The sequence below is a fragment of the Pipistrellus hanaki genome (assembly GCF_964339955.1).
Source record: "Pipistrellus hanaki genome assembly, chromosome: 4".
In the NCBI taxonomy this organism is placed as follows: domain Eukaryota; kingdom Metazoa; phylum Chordata; class Mammalia; order Chiroptera; family Vespertilionidae; genus Pipistrellus; species Pipistrellus hanaki.
In genome coordinates this window covers 78,209,867-78,220,231 of record NC_140506.1, presented here as the reverse complement: position 1 = coordinate 78,220,231, position 10,365 = coordinate 78,209,867, and the positions used below count along the sequence as shown (strand labels likewise).

Sequence of the window (10,365 nt, the reverse complement as noted above, 5' to 3'; positions counted from 1 at the left end):
GAGACCCGGACTTCCCTCACAGCAACAGCTTCCTCGGGTCTAATTACCGTATTACGCTTTTATTGTAATAGGTTATTGCCTTGTTTGACAAAAATCACATTTTGATGTTACATAAGTCGTAGATAGCTGTAATTCTGAGGCTGCTTGAGTTTCTTGGCTTTTCACTTTTGTCCCAGTCTTCTCAGGCATGGTGAAAGGAGCCCTGAGGCTAAGGCAGGAGTGCAGTTTCCTTGCTTCTCACCTTTCTTCCAGCACATCTCCCAGCTCAAGACTTCCCTGTGAAGGGCTACATTTTATACTTCTCAAGCCAAAGCTGAAATGATTTCAAGACTTTTTAAAATTAAAACACTAAAAGCAAGGAAACTAAGAAAAGTAAACTCATTTCATCACAGAAATTAAACTTTTGAAAGTGCATTTATGTCCCACTCATTGGTGGATGTGAAATTCTATATAATAAAAGCCTAATATGCAAATTGTTTGACCGGGAGTTCAACCACTCGCTATGACATGTGCTGACCACCAGGGGGCGGCGCAGAACATGGTGGGCGTTGGCGACATGGTGCTGGCAGTGGAGGCACTCCTGGCCCCAATGGGCCCTGAAGACAGCAGGACTGCGACCGGTGCTGGAGAGGTGAGTGGGTGGCACCAGGCCAAGGCAGGTGTAAGTGGGGGTCCCATTGACACACAGATGGTGACCAGTGGCTACGGCGAATGGTGGGGCCACCTCCTGGCTCCCAGGTACTGAGGGAGCTTGGGAGAGGCGGGCGGGCTGCAGGTGGGATGGTGGAGCAGGTGAAGGACCAACGCCAGGCCAATGTGGGGTGCCAAGCGAGGCTGGGGGCACCAGCTGGGGCCCGATTCCCATAGGCCACCCTGAGAGACCCCACCCATGCACAAATTCATGCACAGGGCCTGTAGTATTCAATAAAACTCTGAGTTACAGTAATCAGAAAGGATGTCTAATAGTATTTTTGTGTTCAGATATCATTATAGTGGAGATCTATTTTCAGGATAGATGAGTTCTGAAAGTATCTCTTCACCAAAAGGAACTACATTTAACATTTACTTGCCATAGGAGACAGTATAGGGCACTCAGATTTCAGGAAGAGAGGGAGCTAAGGTGAAGACTGACAGCAAAGGTATGCATTAAAGAAGTAGTGCCATGGCTGGTTTTTGTTTTCAGTTCTTGGTTAGAGTATATGCCTGGGCTGTAGGCTCAATTCCTGGTGGAGAGTATGCAGGAAACGGCCACTGAATGTTCTGCTCTTGCATCAATGTTTCTCTTCTCCTTTCCTCTCTTTCTAAACAAAAACAAAAAAAAACAAAAACAAAAAAATTCAAATAAAAAAGTAGTGACTAATTACAACTGGTAAGTGATTTTATCAAAGTTTAGTTTTGCTACCAGAAAGGGGAAAAAAAAAACACAAAAAACCTGCATATTCCACAGAGTACTAAGGGTTCAAATGCAATGCAGTTTATTTCAGGATAAGTGAAAAACACAACATATGGGATTTTTAGAAGAGGAAAAGAAAATTTTGGACAATCTCAGTAAAGAAATATCTGAACTAAATCAGACCACAGTTGGCCAAGGATTTTGTTCAATTCTTCACAAATAGGAACTATAAATTAGAAGTCTATTGTTTATTTTTTAGAGTCATAATTATGCTTATGCTGACTTACAGTAAACGGTGTTAATCCTTGTGTGAATTCATTCCCATATTGTCCTTTGTTCTCTTCAAAATGTTCCAAGTTAAGGAGTGAACCCTAAATATTGGTGCTCCAGTAAGGAAGCCAAAGGAGTAGTACCTGTTCAAAACCCTTTTGTTATGACTTATTTTTGTCCATTTCACATGTATTAGTTCATTTGGACGATCCAACCAGGTGTTATTGCCCTTCTTTTATGAAAAGAGAACCTTGCCTGGCTGGGTGCTCAGTGGTTAGAGTGTTGCCTGTGCACCATAGTGTCACTGGTTCAATTCTCAGTCAAGAGCATGTACCTGGCTTGCAGGTTCAATTTCCCCTGTGTGAGGCAACCAACAGACGTTACCTCTCTCCCTTCCTCTCTCTCTCTCCCTTTCTCTCTCTCTCTAAATCAATAAGAGAAAAATTCTCAGATGAAAATTAACAAATAAAGCCGAAACCGGTTTGGCTCAGTAGATAGATAGTTTCTAACTATCTCTGTAACACACTCTTCCTCTCTGTAAAAACAATAAAATATATTTAATAAAAAAGAAAAGAAAATTAACAAATAAAAACTTGTAAGAAATAAAACTTTTTAAAAAAAGTGATTCGTAAGACCAGACATACTATGTAAATGATTTATTATTCAGGGTTTCTAGACTGAAATGTCACTCAAATCTGAGTCATCTTACTCCTAAACCAGTAGATACAAACAGTGCCTAGAAGAGTGTTTTATAATATCTGGAAACAATAAATATAGCAAAACACTAATTTGATAAGATTTATGTACCCCTATGTTCATTGCAGCATTATTTACAATAACCAGAATATGGAAGCAACCTAAGCGCCCATCAATAGACAATTTGATAAAGAAGATGTGGTATGTACATACAATGGAATATTACATATTTTCCAAAGGCTCCCCATTACTTAGATGAAAAAGTGAGGTCCTTAATGAGAAATGCCTCCTGGAGTAGAGGGCTGTCTTTGTCCAGCTTCAATCCCTGCCACTCTTTCCCTCACTCCATGCCCTGGCAGTCCCAGACTCCTGCTTTTCATACTGCAATTGCCTCACAGCCCAGCACCTGTGTCCATGCTCTCCTTTAAGCCTTGGGTACCCTCCCTACACCCCATGTCCCTCTCCTCTCAAGGTCTGCTCCCCTGGCCAGGGGCTATGTATTGATAAAATCTCTCCACAAAGTTAGACACGCCTTTCTCAAAGCTCTCATTACTCCTGCTTCTTTTTATAAGTCTTTCTTTACTTACCTGTCCCTCCTAGAGTGTGGGTGTTTTAAGAGTGGGAGTCTCCTTTGATTCCTTTTTTTCTTTCTTTCTTGTTCTCCTGTCTAGCACAGAATCTGAGAATAAGTTTTCCATAAATGTTTGCTGAAGAAGAAATGGGTGTCGGACAGACTAACGTATGAATAAATGATTTTCCTAGCCTTCCATTAGGTGTTGCTAAGATGTTTCAGTGATCAAAGACAATTGACCACACCCATATTATGGCCCTCAAATTGTGCTAGTAGCCTATTATTTTCTGTTCCTCTTAGTAATTCACTAACCGGAGCCTAATACATTTCCTGATTTCCCTCTATCTGAAAAGGCTTCATCACATAGCATGCTCATGGCCCATCTAACCCCTTCAAAATACGCCAGTAGCCCTGGATGGTTTGGCTCAATGGATAGTTTTGGCTGCTGCATACCCGGTACTGTGCTGATAGAGAGTCTGCCTGTGGACTGAAGGATTCCAGGTTTGATTCTGGTCAAGGGCACATGTCTGGGTTGCGTGCAAGGAGGCAGCGTATCGGTGATTCTCTCTCATCATTGATGTTTCTCTCCCTCCCTCTCCTTTCCTCTAAAATTAATTAAAAAATATTTAAAATAAAATGTGCAAGTATATACGCACCCACACCAGACTTCTACCCATCTCCCATATATTGAGAAGTGACACCTAAAATCTTAAAAAAAAAAAAATTATCTTAAAAGCAGTTGTGGGGACAGAAATTCTTAAATAAGTCTCAGCATTTAGCAGCATTTCATGTTTCAGTATCTGATGAAGTTCCTTTGATTTGGAAGGCCTTGTCCAACGCTTGGGAGGGACCTCAGTGGAAGAAGAGGAAACCGAATCGAATAGGAAAAGGCCGCCTACACTCCCAGGGACTCTACGCCCCGCGGCTCCTTTAAGGCGTGTGAGGGGGTGGGCGGAGTCCTTCCTTTAGCCCTGCCCAGAGCTCAGAGACCTGCGACCAATGAGAGGGCGGTCCGAGGCGGAGCGACCTGCGTGCGGCGTGACGCAACCACGACCGACAGGCTCTCCGCGGGTCGCGCGCTAGGACTTCGGGGCGTGGAGGTGAGTGCGGGCCACGCACCGCAGCGACAGGGCGTGGGATGGGGTCCCGGAGTGAAAGTCCTCGGGACGAGTGGAGTCTCCGGATCCCGGGATTGTCCCCCGGAGCGGAGGGATCAGCCACCCCCAGCCTTCCCCAGGCCGAGTGGGCTATGCTCAGTATTAACGGACTGAGTGAAAGCAGCCCTAAGTCGAGGTCTCCTTCACTGCGCGGGCGCCCCTGCCGCTCCACCGGGCCCTGCGCGCCGCGAGGAGCCCGCGGGACGGAAAGAAATGAGGGACAGCAGTCCAGGCCGGCGTTTATGCGCCTGGAGCTCCTCAGAGCACTCCTGCGAATAGGCCCTGTTGTTCCCATTTTGCCAAGGTGGGAACTGAGGTCTTAGAGGAGTTAAGTTTGCAGCATTGTAAACTGTACGGATGGGAGGGAGGTTGGGTAATTGAGGAACTAGGGAATCTTGTGAGCATCTCTAAAGGGGTGATTCCAGAAAGCCAACAAAAGCTGGTTTTAGCCCTGGCCGGTTTGTCTCAGTGGATAGAGCATTGGCCTGCAGACTCAAGGGTCCCAGGTTCAATTCCAGTCAAGGGCATGTACCTTGGTTGTGGGCACATCCCCAGTAAGGGGTGTGCAGGAGGCAGCTGATTTGTAACTTCTCTCCCTCTCCCTTCCTCTCTGTAAAAAATCAATTATATATATATTTATTTTTTAATTTATTTATTTATTTTTTTTTAAAGCTGGTTTTGAACTTGAGCAGTTGTAGTGACCAAATGCATTCAGTGAGTCATAACCCTCCAGAACATTAAGCTTTGAATTTTGCTTTTCAGGTGACCAAAGCCGTCTGAAATGTCAATAGTTCGTTCATCTGTCCATGCCAAATGGATCGTGGGGAAAGTGATTGGGACAGCCATGCAAAAAACCGCTAAAGTGAGAGTCACCAGGCTTGTCCTGGATCCCTATTTATTAAAGGTGAGAAACACCCCTGCTTTCAGTTGGCATTGATAAAATCACCCACACATTCTGCGTTCTGACTATCAGTAAAAATACACTGAGCGCCTGCTGCATGCATACCCGATACTGGGCTGGTTTGTGGTTTAACAAAGCGATTGGTCATGGTGTGTACTCACATGCTAAGGACACACAGAGCTCGTTCCAGTTCAGGGTGGTGAGTACTGTCGTCTCTGTGTGCAATGAACTGTGGGTGCAGAAAGCAGGACGCCTTCTTTCCCAGGGTGCTGAAGGAGCACATCGTCGACTTAGAGACATTTGAGATGAATCTCAAAAAGGATTTTACCCAGAGGACCAGGCTGGGGGAGGGCATTCTGGCCATGCTGAGTAGTAGTTTGTGGATGTTCTTTCAGCCATGAGAGGGTATGACATTCTACAGGAACAGCAGGTATTTGGGCAAGGGTGAGCCCAGAGTTTGGCACTAAGTAGGCACAATTGAATGGTTACAGGAACAGCCAGAGCCGGACTGCGAAGAGTCTTTTATGTTCTATTTTGGTTAAGCAAAGGACAGGCAAACTTGAAGATGTGTAGGAATGAGGGTTGGAGGTCAGGAAATGAGTAAGGAGGCTATGGAGAAAGTCCAGGATGGAAACGATAAAGACCTGAACATTTTTTGGAGCAATGGGGGAAAGTAGATTTCAGAAAGGACAGAGCCCTTGCTTTGTAAGGGAGGGGGTGGGAAATGTCAAGGACGTTCTGCATTCAAGATGGTAGAAATGCCGGTTGTTCTCTGGGATAAAAAACACAGGAGTAAGCTGAAGTGATGGCATGATCATTGACCTTACCCTCAGAAGACTAGTTTGAACATCGACTCTGTAGTTTACGAGCTGTGCACATTCCTTAACCTCCCTGAGCCTGCTGTGGAGGGGCTGCCTTGAGGAACAGGTGATTCTAGTTATCCGGAGTTTGTTTGCAATACGTTGGGCTAGACATGGAACTAAGTGCTTTTTGTATATTATAATTCTCTCGGTATCTTTAGAGGTGCAAGTATTAGAGCCTCATTTTATGGTGGAAAAAAGCCGAGTTTGGTGTTAAGTGATTTGTCCTAAATTACACTGCTAGTGGTGACAGTAGCATGTTTATGGATTGGAGAGAAGGTGCCACTGGAGAGAAGAATTTAAGTAGTGTCAAGAAGGACAGTAATGGCTGAAATCGGTTTGACTCAGTGGATAGAGCGTTGGTCTGTGGACTGAAAGGTCCTGAGTTCGATTCCAGTCAAGGACATGTACCTTGGTTACAGGCACATCCCCAGTGCGGGGTGTTCGGGAGGCAGCTAATCGATGATTTTCTCTCATCGATGCTTCTAACTCTCTGTCCCTCTCCCTCTCTGTAAAAAATCAATAAAATATATTAAAAAAAAAAAAAAAAAAAAAGGACGATAATGGATAGAGCAAGGGTGCTGAAGATAATTCACTGGAGAGCTTAGGGACAGGATCATCTCTGGAAGTCATTGCTGTTTTCCAGAAGCTAAGCAGCTAATTTTTGTTTTGGAAACCGCCTTAAATATGCTATCTTCACCCCCCACCCCCAAATCCCAGCTTTTTTTCTCTGTGCATTACTTTTTCATATTCTCTACTGCAGTGTCACATGGGAACTGCTCATTTGTCCTTCCTTCTCTCAACAGTATTTTAATAAACGGAAAACCTACTTTGCCCATGATGCTCTTCAGCAGTGCACAGTTGGGGACATCGTGCTTCTCAAAGCTTTGCCTGTTCCACGAACGAAACATGTGAAGCATGAGCTGGCTGAGATTGTTTTCAAAGTCGGACAAGTCATAGATCCGGTGTCCGGGAAACCTTGTGCAGGGACTGCCTACCTGGAGAGTCCAATCGGTGTGGAAGCCACCCATCTCACCAGCCCTCGGGAAGAACATGGAGTCTCTTCACAACAGTGAAGGAGGATTAGAAAAGTGAGCCAGAGGGAACGGTTTATAAGTTTGCTTTATGGAAAAGAAATTCTAAGTTTCATCACAAACTGATCAGTTTTTCTTCCGGTACTTATGAAACAGCTAAAAGTAAATGAATAAAGTGTTGGTTATAATTTTCCAAAAAGGTTTATGGTCATATTGCAAATTTCCTTTTCAGTGAACATGCTTTCCTGTTACACTAAATGTGCTTAACAGTCTACTGCATTATTTTTTAAACTCATTGTTTTAGATGTGGGTGTGTGGGTGTGTGTTTGTTTTTTCATTCAAAGGAATCTTTAATTTATTCTAGAACCTTTATTTGGTGAGAAGAAACCTTTTTGATACCGTAAACAGATAAGATCACATATTATTTGTAATGTTTTTGATGGTCTATATTCAAAATTAAATTTTTTCTCTGATTTAACCAATTCCAAACAGAAATTATCAACATGCTTTAAGGCCCTAGCTGGTTTGGCTCTGTGGATAGAGTGTCGGCTTGTGGACTAGAGGGTCCCTGGTTCCATTATGGTCAAGGGCACCTGGCCTGGTTGTGGGCTTGATCCTCAGTTGGGGGTGTGCAGGAGGCAGCCAATTGATGATTCTCTCTCATCATTGATGTTTCTATCTCTCCCTTCCTCTCTGAAATCGATAAAAATATATTTTTTTTAAAAAAAAAAGGAAAGAAAATCGGCTAAATAAAATGGACATTGATAGATGTCTTACTTCTGTGTTACTTTTTTTAATACTGTATCCTAGGATGCATTAAATAGGAAGGAGTTCTTAAAACCTGATACATTGATGAAGTTGTAGTACTTCTCACATGTGCACTTGGATTGGAAAGTTTCAGAGTTTTGTTGCTGTCCATTAATTATGATAATTTAAATTTTGACCTGAGGAAACAGAGTCAAGTTCAGTTTTCTGGCTCCTAGAAAGAGATCTGGATCATATTTCAACCTCAACTAATATGTGTATTATACAAGCACAGGGTTTCAACAATGACCACAGGCACTCCCTTCCCCTTCCCCCCAGCCCCTACCCCAGACTTTTCATGGCAAACAAGGCACACTGGTGGGAAGAAATTAGAGTGTAATTTCCCAAAAGCGATGAGATGGTGCTCGAACTGAAAGGAAGCGTCTCCAGGCTAGTAGATGAGGGTGTGCAAAGGGCATCTGAAGCCGAGGGAACAGCATGAGCGGAAGGAGCATAACCAGGAGGACTGCTGGAACGTTTGAACAAGGGGGGAAGCCAGATAGATAAATAGGCAGTAGTTATCCTCTAACTGGTGGTAGGTTAACATTTTTAAAAGAATGATATAATTGGATTCACATTTCAATACAAGAAATAGCATGAATGTAGAGAATAAACTGGAAGGGGGAAGATCAGAGGTAGGAAGATTGAGGCCCTGTCTTCCGCTGTGCAGGGCTGGGACCTGTCCTTTCTGCCCGGGGATCGTGCGCATCAGCCTCTCCTGTGGATCTGTTCAGTCTGTAGCCTCACTGAGCACAAGCCAGTTGGGATCTAGACCTCTCAGCCACACAGCCCCCTGGCCTCCTTCACACTGGCCTTTAAGAGACAGAAGCATCTCCCTGGTCTTGTTGTAGTGTGCCCCATCTTACAAAGGACGCCTCAAGAAGTCGAATTATGGAGTCATTTATTACAGGCCGGCGGCATACAAGGGGCTAACGCGCTCCAGACCCAAACAGCTTGCCACATCTGGCTTATGTTGGCAGAACATCACAAAAGTATCAATTACATCTTTGGGTCTGGAATGAGAAACCTGTTTCGCAAAAAGCATTTTTACAGAAGCAAAACTGAGCGACTTAGTTACCTAAAGTATCCACGATTCACTGAATTAACAGAAACACATTATCTGGGACCACCTGAGCAATTTAAAATAATCCTGCTGTCCAGATTATGGGACCACTGAGTCAACCAAAACTCGTTATCTGTAGCTACTGAGACAATTTAGGATAATTGAGCTGTCCTGGTTCCCAGAAGAATGTGCTTCGATGACCAGTGCGGTCACAATCAGAGGGATATTCAAATCATCATCAATGGAGTATTGGAATGGCATACGTAAGTTCAGAAAATCAAAACTTTCTATTGTTTTAGCAAGCAAAATAAGTACAGAACCCAAACAGCAGTTTCTGCCTGAGGTGATTGCTACCGTACTTCAGTCTGGGCAAATCCTGTTGCCACTCCTCCATCCATACCCAGGACCTATTCCTCTCCTCCTGGCTGCCTCCCACCATGTGAAGTTGTTCAGACATTGCTGAGTCAGAAAACTGTACCACTTGAGGCCCAGTGCTCCTTCTCGCCTCCAGTATTGCCAGCTTCAGAGAATCCCTCAGTCCACAAGCCCAATGTCCGGCCCCACCCCTTCTACAGAGACCTGCCTGGGTAGCGGAGACTCCCAGCTACCTAGTCCTAAGGGCGATCTCCTCTGGGCCTCTACAGGCTTACACTGCCCTTGAAATGTTCCCTTTAACGGGTGGGCCTCTGCTGCTCCTTGTTTCTCCCCCTTCTCTCACTGTCTAACTCCCATTCTGCCCACATTGTCTTAGTTGCAGTTTGGTGGTTACATGTGTAGCTCTTTTTATCTTGCAGCAGGATGCACTCTCCCCAAACAGTGCCATCCTGACTCATGCCTTTGTTTGAGTTGTTTTTTCTGCTGATGGGAAATGTCCTCCCTTCCTCCACTGGCCAACTCCTCTTCCTCTGCCCTGCTGTGTCAGCTCCTGGGTGCCTGTCTCCCTTCCACTTCACAGCCACCGCCGATGGCATGCTCTCTCTTCCTTGCCCCCTTCGCATCGTGTGAACCTGTCCATTTTTTTATTTTATTGATTTTTTTTTTTTTACAGAGAAAGGGAGAGAGATAGTTAGAAACATCGATCAGCTGCTTCCTGCACACTCCCCACTGGGAATGTGCCTGCAACCAAGGTACATGCTCTTGATCGGAATCAAACCTGGGACCTTTTAGTCCGCAGGCTGACGCTCTATCCACTGAGCCAAACCGTTTTTGGCAACCTGTCCATTTCAACACTTGACACACTTGACCCAATCACTTCCCATCCTGTCCCCCCTGGGCTGGGATGGCTTGAGGGCAAGGATGGAGCCAGAGCCCCCCAATCCTGCTGAAACGAACCCAACAGTGTAGTTCTGAGCCTATGGGAACTTGAGTATGTTTCCAACCAGAATGCTTTTGTTAAAGCTACATGCATGTGTTTATTTTTGTTTGTTTGTGTTGAAAAGGCAATGTATATTTATTAAAAGGTATTCGGGGAGAAGCCTGCCTCCCGCCTTGGTCCCCCAGGTCCCAGAGTCCCCAGCAGCACCGTTACTCTTTTCTTCCAAGCCTGGCCCGCGGGCCTTTGCGCACTCCCTTCGCTGGAGATTTGTGATTCTTCTCGGGCTCCTGGCTCCTTTCTC

The 10,365-nt window shown here is 44.8% G+C and overlaps 1 protein-coding gene across 2 annotated transcripts; it reads left to right on the top strand.

Moving 5' to 3' along the window:
* Window positions 1–3,946: 3,946 nt before the first annotated feature.
* On the top strand, window positions 3,947–7,658 carry MRPS17 (mitochondrial ribosomal protein S17). Of its 2 annotated transcripts, none has more exons than XM_084880956.1 (3): window positions 3,947–4,030; window positions 4,850–4,991; window positions 6,655–7,658. In XM_084880956.1, exons 2-3 carry the CDS (start codon window positions 4,869–4,871, stop codon window positions 6,922–6,924), a joined length of 393 nt encoding a protein of 130 aa, XP_084737082.1. In that variant the 5' UTR covers window positions 3,947–4,030; window positions 4,850–4,868; the 3' UTR covers window positions 6,925–7,658. The 2 variants fall into 2 exon arrangements, with proteins under 2 accessions (XP_084737082.1, XP_084737083.1); XM_084880957.1 differs by lacking the exon at window positions 3,947–4,030 and adding an exon at window positions 4,033–4,391.
* The last annotated feature ends 2,707 nt before the right edge of the window (window positions 7,659–10,365 follow it).